The sequence below is a fragment of the Poecilia latipinna genome, unplaced genomic scaffold, assembly GCF_001443285.1.
Source record: "Poecilia latipinna isolate Pla-1442-1.1 unplaced genomic scaffold, P_latipinna-1.0 Scaffold531, whole genome shotgun sequence".
NCBI lineage: Eukaryota > Metazoa > Chordata > Actinopteri > Cyprinodontiformes > Poeciliidae > Poecilia > Poecilia latipinna.
Genome location: NW_015113147.1, coordinates 284,478 through 301,922, shown reverse-complemented (window position 1 = coordinate 301,922; position 17,445 = coordinate 284,478). Strand labels below are relative to the sequence as shown.

Below are 17,445 nucleotides of genomic sequence, written 5' to 3'. Positions count from 1 at the left end.
AATAAACACAGTAATAGATCACAATAATAAGTCCAAGGTTTTAGGTTAATAAGATAATATCTGCCTCTGACTGCTTTCATTAATCAGCTTATTATATTAAACAGTGAGCTGTTGTATCTGCATTAGGTTTCCTCTAATGATCTATGTGGTTTCCACAAGGACAGATGCAAAGAGCTAAACAGATGGCAAACCAGATGCCTACCAGCTCCATCCATCCATCCATCCATCCATCCATCCATCCATCCATCCATCCATCCATCCATCCATCCATCCATCCATCCATCCATCCATCCATCCATCCATTTTTGAACCTGATCTCTGGAGTAAATTCATGGCAAACTTCTGTTCTTTCACTGTTGTAAAGTTGACAATTCCAGGTTCCAATTCTGAAACATTTAGTCTAAAGAAGAATTACGTTTTCCCACGAAAAAGGTGAATGAAACTCTGTGAGAAAAATGTGATAGGATTTATCAAGAATGATGAAGAAGGGACCAGGCATTTCCAAAGGGCCATTTACAGCCAGAGACATTTAGAGATTTTCCATTAGTCAGGCGAGAGGGTGACCTTGGCTAAAACGGCATTACTGAATGTGGCACCGACATGCCAATTGATGTCATCATGCTTTCCATTCTGGTTTAAAACAATGGTATGGGTACCTTTACATAAATTAGTATGTTTGTCTCTGTGGTTTATAAGTTTGTGATCTTTTCTAAACACACTGAGCTTTCGTTGCAGAAATCACGCGGAAAAGGCCTGTGACAAAGCTTAAGAGCAGGACATTAGAAAATAATTATTTCTTCCCTGACTGAGAGGTCTTTGTTCACTTAATAGTTTTTTAACCCTATCAGTTAAATAAATTCTAATGCGCTGCCCGGCCAATCCGATGCGGTGCCATTATTCCCTGCAGATTTGTTGGCCTACTTTATGCTTTCTTCTGTATTCAATTGTGTTCTCTTCTTGCATTAACAATATTTCTACTCTTATGGTATTTCATGGAAAAAGCCAGAGGCAGGGAGCTTACAAGCTGACAATCTGATTTGATTGAAAAACTCTGCAAATCCGTCCTTGGCCCAAGCATTCAATCTCACATCATCAGTGGCACACAGACACTACATAAACCCCCCTCCTTAATCCCAAAGCCTTTTTTTTTTGTGGTCAGTGTGCCACCCGTTTGCACAAATCCCTCTACCCCACACACCCTGCCCCCACCTATGTGTGCGTCTGAAAAGATGAGTCTGAGGTCAGGCGCAGCTGGCATCATCATCCTGTAACTTTGTACTGCTGTGAGCACATTTGAAAACGTGATGGTTTGAAAAGGCACCAGGACGAGGCTGGACGGACAGACCGGACGACCTTGCAAACTGCTGTGAAGGATGTGACTACCTTCCTCTATGGCTGCCCCTACCCCAGAGGATGGGAATTTTCTGTTTTGGGGATAAGATCTGATCCGCACTCCTGGAAAGAAAGACATCTCGATCATCCTTCACATCAGCAGTGCATGCTTGTGCAGCCTACTGAAATGAAACAGTGAGTGGAGGAAATGAACAGAAAAGAGCAATGGCAGAAAAACATATTTTTCTGTATTAATATTACTATCCACATCTCTACTGTTAAGATTTAAGAAAGCTAGCAAAAATACCTAAGTCATCTAGAAAAACGCTTGCAGACTGCAGTGGACCTAAAAAGTTTTGACATTCCTCCCCCACTGCCTCCTCTGCATCTGAGAACCCAGACTCCCCTTGGAAGAGACGCAAAGGAACCCCACTCCCACCTTGGTCAACAAGATTCCCAGCGCCTTTTAAGCACTTTTACCGAAATGTCAGACGCCGGACCAGGAACCTTACGAGATGTACCTATAAACTGAGCAATATAAAAGAGATAAAAAACCAAAAAGCGCGCTCTCGGTGAAGCTCAGCATCAGCACCAGCATCCGAAGCGCGTCCCCGCCCCGGTAGAGGCTGCCCGAGATCCCGGGAAGAGGAGTTGGAGCCGTGCGAGTTAAAGTTGGGCTAAAAAGGGGGTGAGAGGATGCTGCAGAGGAATCTTCGATCTAATTAACATAGCCTATGTGGAGAAACGTCTTTCTAAGTGAAGGATGACTTGCAACATATTGAGCATATGCCTCTTGTTTTTGGGTTTTCAACATTGCTCATCACGTAAGTCTTGTCAAACAGAAATTGTTCATGTGTAACCGCTTGCTAGTGCATAGGTAAATTATGCCGTATTTCAGAGTGCATAACGATGTCTTACCTAGAATCTGCTTTATGTTGGGCTGATGTAGCTGGAAAAGTTAAGGATTGCATCCAGAGGCACAGCATTTATCAAATAGCCTACTAATGGAGGGCAAAGCCTGAAATGCTGGGATGTTTGAAGGGCAACGCACATTGCAGTCAAATCAGACATTGTGATAAAAGCCGGATGATTGCGTTTTCTATTTAGCGCTTCTTTTGACTGCGGGAGTTTTAAAGGCGTCGGTTAGCGGAATAACACACATAAAAAAAAAAAAAGGTGCGCTGGCAGATCGCGTCTGTCCTGCAGAGGGTGCGCACGGTGGTCCCTCTCCAGCACAGGACTGTCTGCATTGCAGTGCTTTCTCTCAGGCAGCACGCAAGTTTTTTCCCCCCAGCGTGCTGCACATCTTTAGTTTCATAAGGCGCCGCGTCACTTGTGCTCATAATACAAGATACGATATCTATATTTATTCAGATATGTTTTAGAACCTTGCTGTTGAAAATCTCTTAAACGCTTTTGAATGAGGATGGTTGAGAGACAGCGGGGCTCTGTCCTCACCAGGACCAGCCCACTGCAGTACTTTTTTTTTTTTTTTTTGGGTAGCCTGCGTGCACCTGCATGGGGGAATCATTACAAATCATAGGGTGGATTTGGCGACAGAGACAGGGGTTGCGATCCATCAGAGGTTCAGTCCGTACTGACAAGCTGCCTTTTTGATTACCGGCTATGACCTCATAGGGTTTTCACTGACTCATCAGTTTAGGAAACCCTGTTGGGGTGTCAACCAAGAGCTACAAAATGTGAACTATTGAGTATGGAAACATGATTTAACAAGTTTATTATAGTAACATGGATAAACTTTACATATTTGTGTTGCGCATTAGTTTTAGAATTACTTATAACACAATATTATTTGTGGCATAACTGCTAAAAATATTTCAAACAAATTTTAGGAATGAAGAAAAAAGTTAGCATGTAATCTATGGCATGCTGCTGATTGCAGGAGTCTTGCTGTTTTGAGCTGGTTGAAGATGTTTGGTTATACAGATTAATCACTGCAGGCCTAGATATCTGCCTGACAAAGGTTTATGGAAATAATGCTGGACATTGTTGTATATGGGTTGTGTATGCATGGTGGAGGTGTGTCAGACTCAAATGGATGGATCATCAGATCCTAAAGCTTATGATCCGCTTTTAGGGTGGGGCTGCAAAGTTCCTATGAGATGCTTTGCAAAAAATTTGAAGAGTTTTCATATGCTGTTAATATTAATGGTGAAAAGAAAACACAGAAGAATGACGCACAAATAAACTATTTTATTATATATTCCATCAGAGTAAAATTCTGAATATGATTGATACTTCAGCATGGGTTCCAGTTTTGTGTCGCAGGTCGTATTCTGGCACACCCTGCTGTGAAGGCTGCCTCAGCATAAATTATTCAGTCAATCTGCTTTAACAGAAAGCTTTATATTAGCCTTTTCTAATTCCTCTTCTTGTTTCTGGTATATCATTGGCATTGCAGCAACGTGTTGTAGTTAGTGCTGCTCCTCAGTGGTCTCCCGCACAGTGCCAGCTTTAAGATTTGCCTCTGTGCATAATGGATGCAACTCTCAGAAATGATGTCTCGGCCCAGACGGAGCAGCCCATGTCTTAAAAGCAGACTGATGATTCAGCAGTAATGGTGCTGTGGTCTCTAAGAGTTGCACTGATCGTCACAGAGCGAATGTATAAAGGTTCACAGAACCAAATACATTCTGCATTCACAGAACGAATGCAGAATGTATAAAGGTTGAAGAGGTTGAAGATTGTGACAAGATTAGAAATAGAGGAAAATCAGTGGGCTGGGCTCTCTCTATGGTCCACTTTAATTGCTGCGTCATAGCAACACCCACTTGGGATGAAAGAGGCAGCAAAGCAGAGGATTCAGATGTAACACAAGAAAATGATTGGGATGCAAGGTTATTTTTAGAGTTTGGATGGAGATAAAGACAGAGGAGTGAGAGCAAGGAAAAAAGAAAATGACACACCGACTGGGTGGAGGTGCAGAGTACGTGTCAAGCTTGCAGTAAGGAAGAGCTAAGTAATCTGAGTTAACCTACTGCAGTCTAAAATAGAGCTAATTTTAGTTTTTAAAGTGAAATCCATTCCACCTTCACAGCATCGCGAGGAATTAAATCAAAACCATTAGCAAAAAAGAACAATTGTGAAAGTGGGAGTGCACAGGGCTTCTTAATATTTCTGTGGAAAAGACCAAGTAGCAGAAAAGAGATGATGCTGCGATGGAAAATGGACCTCTTATTGATAACTTGCAGCCTAGAAGGGATCTCTGTGTGCTAAAACAAGTGAAGGTCATTTGAGACAGAGGTCACCTTTCACTCGCTCAGCACGTTTCTTCCACCTGAGTGTGCAGCCTGTTCGGTCATAGAAGAGGACAGAAGTTCAGCTTGTGTGAATAACATATTAAAGCTCCAGTATATCTCAGTGCAGCATGCAGAAGGGTGTGTTCGAGGCACAGTTTATTAGCCTCATGGCTGCTCTAGGTCAAGATGGAAACATTTTGCTTTCTCATGTCCCTTCGACATAGGATTTGCTCTCATTAAAGTCCTCTGCTTCACTGCAATGTCATTTTGCGATTTGACACCACATTCTGCTTTATACTCGCCTATTTGCAGACTCCATAGTTCTGCCATTATCCCTAGTCTCTAACCTTTCTTTATGACCTCTGCTAGCATAATAACACACTTACAAAATGAAACTTCCTTCTTTTCCAGTAAACGCACCGTCTAAGGACAAAGAAATTCTTAATGAAAAAGTGAATTTTTCCACTAAGTAAAACCCTGTGCTTTTAGATATGAAGTCTACCTATATTTAATCTTTTTAGAGTATAAAAAGCAATATTCTGGCACTTAAAAAGGGACAGTTTTTCTTCTGCAGCTGAAGTTGAAGGCATCAGACATTCATTGTTGTTTGTGACAGAAGTGAGATTAGGCAGAATTACGGTTACTTTTATTAGACCTGGGCTAGAGAGCAGATTGGGGACTTTACTATCAGTCTCACAATGACGTGCAGAACAACCCGACATGTTTGCGTTGTGCTCTCGGTTTTACTGTGACTTTCTAACTCAGAAAAAGCGTCTATTCTTATCATAAAGTTGAGTAAACACAGAGAGGTTTATGTGACACTCCAATGTTTTTACCCATTTAGCAAAGTTAGACTACGTGCCCGTTTTTTTTTTTAAAAAAAAAAAAAAAAAAAAGGTCTGGAACTGTGTGATATGTTTGAAAATGTATTTCAGAGTTAAATTTAGCCTTTAGTTTATAGCTTGCCCCCAAAATAGTGAGGGAACAAAGATGTAAGCCAGACATGCTCTCTTAGGAGATCTAAGGGCAGTCTGTTAGATTTATGAGCTCTGCTCCACCTGCTTATGGGTCTGTGCTTACTGTGAAATATGAATTAGTGTTTCACACAGCCTGAATCGACCACTTATTAAAGTCAGACTGGGGCTTTTTACAGTGGCAGAGCTTCATTGCAGCATAATGAGAAGTAATTTTGGTACTTCCTGACTTTGATGTCATTCATTTGGTTTCTGCAGGAGAATGTGTTGATCCACTCATCTCTGGGCTCTATGCCTCCTCATTCCTGGCCTCTTCAAGATATAATTTTCTGTACTCTGCCAACTTTGCAAAACTTTATGGTAAGTTCCCATTCATTATCTGCATTTTCTCCATGCAATTGCTATTCAGCTCAATCCTTGGTAGCATTTAACTTCTTATAAGCAGAAAGCTAAAGTGTGACTCATAGCATCAAGGAGGGTTTCGTTCCTCTTATTTGCATCTGGTGTGTTTGGATGTAAAGCAGCGTTGCTCTGGGATTATTACATCAAAACAGGATTTACCCACCATGTTGCTGTTACCTATTTTTAACATATTACTAAATTCACCTAAAGGAAGAGATAATCCTTAAAGGGACGAAACCTTAGAATTTGATTACTGTATTGAGAATGACAGGATAATTTAATTTAATTAAAAATATTTTCAATAAATTTCAGCCAAAACGGTTCTGCACATACATTACATATAAAATATCTTTGTTACAGGGTTACATACCTGCATGAACATTTCTAATTTGAAGGGCATCAAATGGTTGAGGAGACAAAAACATAGGATTGACTCAATATCAGGGGCAATAAAGCATATTCAATTTGTCACATAAAACTGAATAGAATCTTATGTGTTATTTTAAATAACAATTGCATAGAAATGAAATTAATTTCTACTAGAAAAACATCTACACAAATTAATCTCAGCTAAGTTTCAGTTTTGTTTACTTATATAGCAGAAAATCACAGCAAATGTTATCAGAAAGCAGCTGCAATGCAAGTGCAATTATTTAGAATCCAATTGGGTAAATATTGAGTTCCACTCATGCCAGTATGATCCAATCATATAGCCTAAATACAAATATTTAATCATGCATAACTAGATACCGAGGGAAACTACAGGGATTTCATCAGTATTTACACAATGATAGAAGACAATATGGTGGTGTAAGAATATATTTTTTTCTACTGTGACCTTTTGTTTTTAGTGTGGTCTGTTGGGAGCAATAATGGTGAGGCAGATAGCTTCTGATAGGACACCCCTGAGATTATGCTTATTGGTGCTTCTATACTGAGATCTAACAATTACTAGAAATCTAATCATTTATGATCAATTTAACGTGATTAGCAAAAAAGGAATTGATGCAATCAATTGAACTTCATCCAAACACAGACACTGCAACAAAAAGGTTTTTACTCACTGCTCTTTTTAAAATAGGGTTATAATGTAGCTTAAATGTCAACTATTTAACATTCCAGCCACTATTTCGTGATATCTTAAGCTGTCACTTTCTTCTCTGCCCTACAGGCAGCAGCGGCTGGTCCCCATCCCCCAGAGACAAACAGCCGTGGCTGCAGGTTGATCTGGGCAGGAAGTACAGACTGGTGGCAATCGCAACCCAGGGGACGTTTAATTCTTATGACTGGGTCTCCAAGTACACACTTCTGTATGGAGACAGACCAGACTCCTGGACACCGTACATCATGAAAGGAGGAAATTCTGTAGGTGTCATGAGCTAAAGCTGGAGGGGTAGAATGAGGGACAAAACACAGCTGAGCCGAGGATTAAACTGTCATAATAACATAATGTAATCTTTATAGCCGATTTAGGGTATTTTAGGGGTGGCTTTGTTATATTTATTGCCAATGGGGCTGAAACAAAGTCAGTGCGGCATAATAGTGCCAAATCTAATCTCATCATCAGTTCATCTCCAGTCTCCAAATAAGGCATTAACACCATAGGCATTGACTAAATAACTCTCCCTATCTCATCTGTGCACAGACCCTGCCTGCTAACTGGAATTACTATCAGGTGAAGAGGAATGTCTTCCATTATGCCTTCACTGCTAAACACATTCGTCTGCTGCCTCTGGAGTGGAACACGGAGAATGGAGGAAAGATTGGCGTGAGACTGGAGCTCTATGGGTGCTCTTATGGTAAAAATCAGTGATGAGTGGAAAGGATTTACAAAAAAAAAAAATAAAATAATTTCTGTCATTCAGTTCGTAAGGATAAAACAGAAATATGAAACAAAATTGTTACTGGTTGAAATTCTTAAGATGTAGTTTTTAACATTGCCTCTCTTCCAGATTCCTATGTGCTGCAATACAACGGAGATGACTCAGTGGTCTACACCTATCCAGGAAAAAGGTCGCGTACTTTGCATGACCACATTGCCATAAACTTTAAGACTCTGGAGCAAGATGGTCTGCTGTTACACAGCGAGGGGATTCAGGGAGACCTCTTGACTCTGGAGCTAAAAAAAGGCCGTCTTTATCTGCACATCAGCCTGGGTGAGAAATGAGAGGGAATTTAAAATTTTGTGAATTAATTTTTTTTTTTATCATAGTGAACAAAGAAAGCATGCTCACTGAGCTTAAGCATCAGTGACTTCAGTGACTTTACTTCTTTCAGTGATGGTAAAAAGCATCTATTTATATGTTTTTAAAGCCTTTTTCAATTTTTCCTTTGTTTCTTAGGAAGCAGCTTTATACATAAAGTCGATGGCCGAATCACTCTGACAGCAGGTAGCCTTTTGGATAATCTACACTGGCACTATGTCACTATCAAGCGCTATGGTCGACAGGTGAACTTTACAGTGGACAGTCAGACAGTGACAGCTGTTTGTAAGGGAGAATTTACTCACCTGGATCTGGATAATCAGGTAATGCAAAATATAAAATCATTACATTGATGTCCAGAATGTCTGACATGGTTTCAAGCTGAAAACTTGAACTGTATGTCATTTAGATGTACGTTGGAGGAGTAATAGAGCCAAACTTACCTCACCTTCCTACCATACCGAATTTCCGTGGGTGTCTGGAAAACGTCTTTATTAATGGAGTCAACGTTATTGACAAAGCCAAGAGAGAAGACCCTGATGTTCGCATTCCTCGAAAGGTAAAGCTTTGCATTAACAGTAAAGAATTTGTTGAAAATGTTTTATCCCAACTTAAACGGTCCAATTTCTCCATTGTAACAGAAAAAGATGCATTTTGCCTGCCGAGACATTCTGCTTAGACCAATGACGTTTGCCGGACCCAACAACTTCTTGCAAGTGCCGGGGTTCTTCGGAAGGCCGAAGCTGTTTGTCAAGTTTAAGTTTCGCTCCTGGGACTACACTGGGCTGCTGATGTTCACACGCTTTGCTGATAACCTGGGTGCCCTCGAGTTAGGTCTCAGTGAGGGTCAGATCAATGTCACCATTTTCCAGACGGGAAAGAAGAAAATTCAGTTTGGTGCAGGTGGGCTTTAGGCATTTCTTACAAGATTTAAACTTCTTATTTAGACACTGCAGTTCTTGAAATCCCTGTTCTTGTTCCTCAGGATACCGACTCAATGACGGTTACTGGCATACTGTGGACTTGGCAGCCAGAGACAACCTACTGACTCTAACCATAGATGAAGAAGAAGGTTCACCACTAAAGATCACCAACCCCTTCAGCATACGGACAGGAGATCGCTACTTTTTTGGAGGCGAGTCGATCATTTTAACTCCCGCGAAGAGCTCTGTTATGCTGATTGTTTGATTTTATAGTCGCACAACATTTCTTTTCATGCTTTCAGGTTGTCCGAAAACCAATAACACATTGTTCAAGTGTGAGACCAAACTGAATCGCTTTCACGGCTGCATGCAGCACATATTCATAGACAACGAGCAGCTTGATATTGACATCACACTGCAGCGACAGTGGGCTCGATACGAGGAGCTGTTGATAGGGACGTGTGGGATTACTGACAGGTATGAAATGACTCAAAGCACTGCAATAATGTGTAGGTGAACTTTAATTCTGATTTTCTCTGATCATCTTATAGCATGATTGAGCTTTTTAAGCTATATTTTGTCTTATAAACCAACACTTCAGTTGATGATTCCGAGTCTGATTTCATTATTTGTGACATCAGAATCTACTTACTAATGTTGCAATGAAGCACAACATAACAAAGATCCTAACCCTAATTCTTATCAACAAAGTGATACCAAGGGAATGAAATATCTGAATATCTCCCAACTCAGTTTATGGCGATAGTAAGAATTTTTACATTTACATCTAATCCTGGATTTTCATTATATTCTTAAAAAAAAAAAAATCATTTATACTAGAGAAATTTTGACATATTTTTAGGCATTCGAACTGAACTATTTTTTTTTCAAACATAGAAATTCCAAACATAGTAATATCTGTTTGGAAGAGGAGATTATTTTGGGTAGCTGGAGAAAAGTAGTTAAGGTATGGTTTTCATGTGCTATATTCTTTACAATTGTAGAAAAACTTAATAAAAACAAGTCTTTCATCTACAGATGTACTCCAAACCCGTGTGAACATGAGGGCAGATGCATCCAGTCTTGGGACGACTTCATCTGCATTTGTGAAAATACAGGCTACAAAGGAGAAGTGTGTCACATGTGTGAGTGGTGTTCAAAACCCTTTTTTTTATTGATTTACACTTAACTTAAGCACTATTTCTTGTTTATATTAACAAATTGATCATACTTTTCCAACAACAGCGGTTTACAAAGAATCATGCGAGGCCTACAGGCTCAGCGGCAAGTACTGGTCTGGAAACTACACCATCGATCCTGATCTCAGTGGGCCGCTAAAACCATTTGAGGTGTACTGCAAAATGAAGTGTGAGTAATCACTGTTGTTGCTAAAATGCAGCTTTATCAGCGTTGTGTTCACCCTTCATAAAAACAGATGGGCATGCTATCTGTTATGAGACAGGAGGAGGGACATTTCACAGGAAATTAAGAAGAGATAAATGCAGCGATGTCTGTGCTGAAAAGTAGTTGCTTTACTTTCCTACTCTAATCTTTTCTGCTTAAAAAAAACAAAAAAAAACATCTTTGCAGCATATAAAGCTTGGACGGTGATCATGCATGACCGAGTTGAAGGAACCAGAGTGAGTGGAAGCTCGATAGACAAGCCATATATTGCAGATGTGAACTACTGGAATGCTTCATGGGATGAAGTCAGTGCTCTGGCCAACACCTCCATGTACTGTGAGCAGTGGATCGACTATTCATGCTATAAGTCTCGTCTCCTCAACACCCCCGGTGAGTGAGATCAGTCTGAATTCCTTTACTTACGTCTGAAGTCAATATTAAAGACTTTAGTGACTCACATGCATATCTATTTGAAATTAGAGGGAAGGCCTTTTAGTTACTGGATCGGTCGGAATAACGAGAGCCACTATTACTGGGGTGGGACGTTCAGGGAAGTCCAAAAATGTGGCTGTGCTATCAACCAAACCTGTGTGGACCCCAAGTTTCAGTGCAACTGTGATGCTGACTACAGGCAATGGTAAAAGGCACCACCAAATTTGACTTGTGTTTTTTATATCGACATTCATTTTATCCTTCGATTGCTTTCCAGGTACTCGGATAAAGGCTATTTGGACTTCAGAGACCACCTGCCTGTGAGGAGATTGGTGATTGGCGACACGAACAGAACTGGTTCAGAAGCTCATTTCACAGTTGGTCCACTCCGTTGCCACGGTGACAGTGAGTTCAGTTACAATTTGATTACTGGCTTTTCATTTCTACTTCTTTCATTTTGGGGATCAGAGCACATCTTTTTTTTCCTTTCAGTAAAAAAACCCAAAACATTTTTAGTAAGAAAATAGCTAGTAACCATAAAATAATTCACAGCACAAACTTACTTAGTAATTCAGATATTATCAATACAACCGCTAAGCATTCACCAATCAGTAAACTCACAAGACGTCACATGCCATCACATTGTGAAATAAAAGTAACAACAAAACTGTCTGGGCCTCAGCGCTCTGTAGGCACGCCCAGTTGTCAAACACATTTTTTGTCATTTTCACAGGAAATATTTGGAACACGATAGCCTTCACCAAGCCCACCTACATCACCTTCCCCACTTTCAGGCCTGGATCAACAGCTGACATCTCCTTCCACTTTAAAACCTACCGTGCACCTGGTGTCTTCTTGGAGAACTCTGATGACCAGCTTAGAAACTTTATACGAATAGAACTGAACAGTAAGTTGACTTCACCAACCATCTTTGCCTTTTCTGATCGTATTTAAAGTTTTTCCATCTCTCTCCCTCCCTCTCTCTCTCTCTCTCTCCCTCTCTCTCCCTCTCTCTCCCTCTCTCTCTCTCTTTTTCTTGCAGCCACCCACAATCTTGTGTTTGTGTTTATGGTTGGAGATGGCATCCTTAATGTGACTCTTCGCTCGCCTGTGCCACTCAATGACAATGAGTGGCATTTTGTTCAGGCTGAGATTAATGCAAAACTGGCACGAATCAAGGTCGATTACCAGCCTTGGGCTGTCAGACGGTTTCCAGGTCAGACCTTTGTCACCATGGAGTTCACACACCCCATCCTTGTAGGTAGGTTCCTCAAGTAGAACTTGTTAAAATTCAAATTTGAAACCAAAAAGATCTGTTTTTCTTTTCTAGGCTAGCTCTCTAAGCAATGGCATGTGCATTATTTCCACTAGGTGCAGCCAACCGTACCCTCAGGCCTTTCTTGGGGTGCCTTCGAGGATTACGCATGAATGGTGTTCCTCTTGATTTGGAAGGAAAAGTAAACGAGGAGCAAGGTATAAGGAGGAACTGCACTGGACAGTGTCTTAATGCCACCATACCTTGTCGAAACAGCGGGCAGTGCATAGAGGGATATGCAGCCTACACTTGTGATTGTAATAACACAGCCTTCGACGGTTTCTACTGCCACAAAGGTAATTCCATGTTTAGTTTGTTTATATTGTGAATGTAGCAGGCATCTAATTCCTTGTTTGTTTATTCCTAAGACATTGGAGCTCACTTTGAGGTTGGATCGTGGCTAAGGTACAACATACGAAAGAAACCCATTTCAGATGAGGCAGCATGGGCAAACTGGATCGACCCACACTACGACAATTTCAGTCTCGGGTACAACGACACAGCAGATGACATAGAGTTCAGTTTCAGCACTCTTCACAAGCCAGCTGTATTGCTCTACATCAGTTCCTTTGTTCAAGACTACATTGCTGTTATCCTCAAGGTTGATGGTAGGTGAAGCAAAGCACAATAAAAGTGTACTTTTATCATTTTAGCTCTAGTGGTTATCTCACCAAACCTTTGTGCTGCTATCCCTGTTTGTTTCTTACAGGTAGTGTAGATCTGCGCTATAAGCTTGGGCTCATAACACACACGTACCAGCTGACTCACCGAAACCTGGCAGATGGATACCCTCACTATGTGAACATAACCAGACACAACAGAACCGTCAAAACACAGGTTCTTAATCTCTGTACAGTTTACTCTGTATAAAATTCGACATCGTTTTCACAACTCTCAGAGCCCTATGCTTAATATAGCATTGTTGTCCTTAGTCTTCTCTATAACTGATTTGGCATTACGCTGAGGGTCATTGACCCATTGGAAGAGTCATTTATGCTCACATTTTCACTTCCTTGCTGATGTCTTAAGATGGTGCATCAAAATTTCCAAATAATTTAGGCCATTAATTTTATGACGTGCATAATTTCCTCCTGCAGCAAAACCACCCCCATAGCAACAGTCATTATGGCCAACCACTTCAATTTTAGTTCCATCAAACCACATGCAATGACTCCAGATTCTAAGGGCTATATCCCAGAGTGAAATTCCCAAGTTGTGGTTTCATTAGGCAATGTTTAACAGGTTTGAAAATGGATTTATTAGGAAATATATGTGCTTGGATGAATTCACCTCTTATGAGTAAGAAGCCTTTAATAAAAGTTATATACAATCACAGGTGGATTTCATGGAACCCATTGTGGAGAAGATAACCCTTGTGGAAGATGCTAGGTTTGACTCTCCAAAGTCCATGTTCCTAGGCAGAGTTATGGGTAAAAATTTTGCTTGCTGCATATAAAAAAGAGCATATTAGATCAAATAAATGTGTGTTTCTTAGCTTGTGTCTTGTTTTGCAGAGGTTGGTGACATAGACTATGAAATCCAAAGGCACAATGCTCCAGGCTTCATTGGATGCATTTCTGGAGTGAGGTACAACGTCTACGCCCCTCTGAAGGCGCTGTTCCGTCCAAATGAAACAGATCCACCTGTAACAACGCAAGGTTATGTCTCTGAGTCCAATTGTGGGGCCTTTCCTCCTGTTCTGGGTTATGTGCCTTGGGAGGTGGACCCCTGGTTCACTGGCATAGGTGATTTTTAAAAACCCAGCATCATTTCTGTAAATTGAAGGAAAAAAAAAAAAAAAAAAAAAAAAAAAAAAAAAAAATATATATATATATATATATATATATATATATATATATATATATATATATATATATATATATATATATATATATATTTTACATCTTTGACTTACTGTTTCTTTGTGTTACAGAATATTTTTATATCCATGATGACCTTGGCCTGTTCTGGATAACTTGTAAGTATTTATAAATCCATCCATCCATTTATTTTCTGAACACCCTTGTCCCTCAGTATTTATAAATATCTTGGCATATTTCTAATCAGACATTGTCTTAAATATAATATTTTTTTTGCCACTGAACACGTCTTTTAAAAATAAGACCAATACTTTGACAACCTAAGAACGTATTTGGTTGTTGATGTCCCTGATGAATCACTGTGATTGTGTTTTTCATTATAAGCTTTAATCCTTTATAGCAGCAGGGTTTTTAGATTTGGAACAAGCTTTTGAGGATCAGTAGGGCATCTGACTGGAGACTGAATTTAGATACAGTAGACAGAAGCCCCTCTGTCCCATCACTGTAGTAAATCTATTTATCATTGATTACTTACATGAGAAATTGCTTGTGTTTTAACTTGGATGAGCATTTTACTATAAATAACAGTTAAGTTTTACTGTTGATACAAATATGTGAGCATTCTTTTGTTATGTTTACACATGTGTCTGACTTGGGATTCATAATCTACTAGACATCAAGTTAAATATCGAAAACAAACAATATGCGACTTAAATGAATAACAGGCAAAGGGCAAAAATGTCTCCCCCGCTAAGCAGGCCAAGCTGAAATATCTGGATTAAACTACAGCAGAAACACCCCCTCTGCTCCACCTCTGTCTAAGACCTTCACCGGATCAGTCTATATTTAGTCCAGCAAGGGCGCAGCTTGCTGTTCGTCGTTGGATGTTTCGGCTTAATAGATCACTTAGCCTCTGGGATATTATGCAAATGCAGGACATCAGCATGTTATTAAGGATTGGCGCACCATTCAGGCATCTAAACAATAGAACAGCAGACATCTTTCTTTGCCCAATATACTGTTGAAGATAACATCTGAATGGGAAATTACACTTGTCTTGTTTCAAATATAATTTACCCTATGACTGTTTGTGGCCTTTACCTGTAAAATCTTATATCAAATGATAAGCTTTCAGCAATACCTTATTGTTTTAAATTTGCCTGAAGCCTTTCAGGAAACGGTAGATATTTACTATTCTATTCTTGAACAAGATTCCAGTGGTCTCCACTGATGTGCAAATTTTACCTATTACGGAAGTTAAATTTACACTCCCCATTTTCAATAATGTCAAAAATTTAGCAGAAGGTTTCTCCCCGTCTCCCTGTTCTGACTGTACTATTTTTATCCTTCAGTTATTGTCATCCTGGCTTTGCTGCTGCTCTTGGGAGGTTTGTATGCCATCTACGTCTATGCCTACCAACAAAAAGGCAGTTACCACACCAATGAACCCAAAAATCTGGAGTCTCCGAGCAGCTCCAGGCCACTGACAGAGACCCTGAGGAGGGAAAAGAAGTACCTACCAGAAATTGAAGAGGAATTCAGAAGTGGCTAGCATCGTAGGACGTTTTGGACAATGGGTGGGGGTTGGTATGAGTTTGGATTGAGGGAACTAGCACTTAAAAAAAACCACAGATACCTGTAGTAAGTTTTCTAATTGTTTGGTTTTATTTTTTATGTTTGGTTTTGTGTTTTGTTTGACGAATGAGCGTCATAAAACACGCCCGGTGCTCTGTTTTACACAATCCTTGTTTTAGTAAGTTTAAAGCTGAAGTCAAGCCCCATGTTGCATGAGTAGCCAACAAGTCTCACACTGTATTGCAGGGTGAAATACTGAAGTGCCTCATCTGAGCAAGCTTAATCCGAACGCACACTAGCTTCACCAGAGAGCGTTCAGATAAAACACTGTGGGTAAAAAAAGAGGAATTTCAAGGAACATATTCCAACTTTTATTGATTGATTTCCTTTCTGAGCCATTTTGGAACCTGATGAAATTCATTGATAGCTTTCTATATAGACTGATTGCCATATTAATTATACCTTTCATGGACAATCTCAGATGAGCCAATTCTGAAACAACAGCTAGTACTCTTAGAGTTTGACAATGCACATATATAAGAGCTGGAGAGCTGCAAGCATTCAAATCCAAGTAAAAAAGCTGATGATTATGGACTTGATCCATACAAAGATTGTAAAAGAGACATTTGCTTATATTTGTTGTATTACAGCCTATAATAGTGCATTTCCTATACAGAATGGCACTTGTAAGTGGTTCCGATTTGCCATAGCATTGCTAGTTTGCTGTTTTGTCGAGTAGGCTGCTCAGATTCACAACACATGGTGATGTGGAGTGAGAACTTTAAGAAATAGTACCTCAGACCGTGGAAGCTTGTGGATTGTTGGTGTAATACTGGAGTCAACGTGTAAAATAAGCTTTCTGGGTACAAAGTGCCCTGAAGTTTCCATTCCTTCCGTCTTCTGGGCCCGTTTACTATAGTCATTCTGTCAGCAGCTTGGTGCTACAGAGTTTGACAGGATTATACATATTAAAAATCAGTCCGTCCATAAACATTTGGTGTGTAGTAATAGACTAATTTCAGGAACACGTTCCTCTCGATTGACATACAAGAAGCGCACACAAAAAACATTTTTACAGAGGACCACAACAGCACAGTGCAATACTATAATTTTATCTGACACTGCAGGAAATGTTTGCTTCACATTCTAGTAAAACACAGTCATTGCTGCTGCTGCTTGGTTTGCTTTAGTTCAAATGGATGTTAAGAATAATTTTATTTGATGTGTGGTGCAACCAAAAATTAGAGCTATCATCAATCACTACTGCTCTCCTTAACACTAAAACACTATTGTGTATGTGAAATAAGCAGTTAAAGAAGTAAACATACTAGCTATGCATATGTAGAGCATGAGCGCACTTTGCAGTAAAATGCAATAATATAAGCTTCTTCCAGTCACTAACACAGTTTCTTTTTGGATTTACAAATGTTAAATAGCAGATAGGATGTCATGTAAAAGTGTATATGTGAACCTTTAATACTGTACTAAATGATTTTTTTTATTTCTAGAGTTTATACACTTTAAGCTTTGGAGTGCTCTGAATGTAAAATCCTTTGACTCTGCAATGTATGAGCAGACACTACAGTGAAGACCTGCACTGACTGCTTAGTACTGAAAGTATCACATAGATCGCTCAGGTTAAAGGAATGCACAGCGCTCTGCTGTCTGTAGAGCTAATGCACCCCAGAACACGACATTGATGGGTTTCTTCCATTACAGAAGTGCGGAGCTGTGCAAAATTATACAGGGAAAGAATGTACAGTAGATGTAAAAAAATAAATAAAATAAATACTGTACAGCAAAG

At 39.8% G+C, this 17,445-nt stretch overlaps 1 protein-coding gene across 1 annotated transcript; it reads left to right on the top strand.

Moving 5' to 3' along the window:
• The first annotated feature begins 1,257 nt into the window (after window positions 1-1,257).
• On the top strand, window positions 1,258-16,838 carry cntnap1 (contactin associated protein 1). Its single transcript, XM_015040861.1, has 24 exons — window positions 1,258-2,156; window positions 5,825-5,926; window positions 7,140-7,333; window positions 7,614-7,767; window positions 7,921-8,124; window positions 8,311-8,495; window positions 8,582-8,731; window positions 8,814-9,075; window positions 9,158-9,307; window positions 9,398-9,572; window positions 10,134-10,240; window positions 10,341-10,463; window positions 10,686-10,889; window positions 10,980-11,136; window positions 11,209-11,336; window positions 11,665-11,838; window positions 11,974-12,192; window positions 12,303-12,542; window positions 12,615-12,854; window positions 12,956-13,083; window positions 13,583-13,676; window positions 13,761-13,991; window positions 14,180-14,224; window positions 15,419-16,838. The coding sequence occupies exons 1-24, from the start codon at window positions 2,096-2,098 to the stop codon at window positions 15,616-15,618; spliced, it is 3,927 nt and encodes a 1,308-aa protein (XP_014896347.1). The 5' UTR covers window positions 1,258-2,095; the 3' UTR covers window positions 15,619-16,838.
• Window positions 16,839-17,445: the final 607 nt, after the last annotated feature.

What these genes read in the sequence shown, in the direction of transcription:
- cntnap1 (XM_015040861.1), top strand. Translation starts at nt 2,096, where the DNA reads ATGACTTGCAACATATTGAGCATATGCCTCTTGTTTTTGGGTTTTCAA. An exon ending in ACCTGGATCTGGATAATCAG is followed by an intron (nt 8,496 to 8,581) that starts GTAATGCAAAAT and finishes TATGTCATTTAG; the next exon opens with ATGTACGTTGGAGGAGTAAT. An exon ending in ATGTTCGCATTCCTCGAAAG is followed by an intron (nt 8,732 to 8,813) that starts GTAAAGCTTTGC and finishes CCATTGTAACAG; the next exon opens with AAAAAGATGCATTTTGCCTG.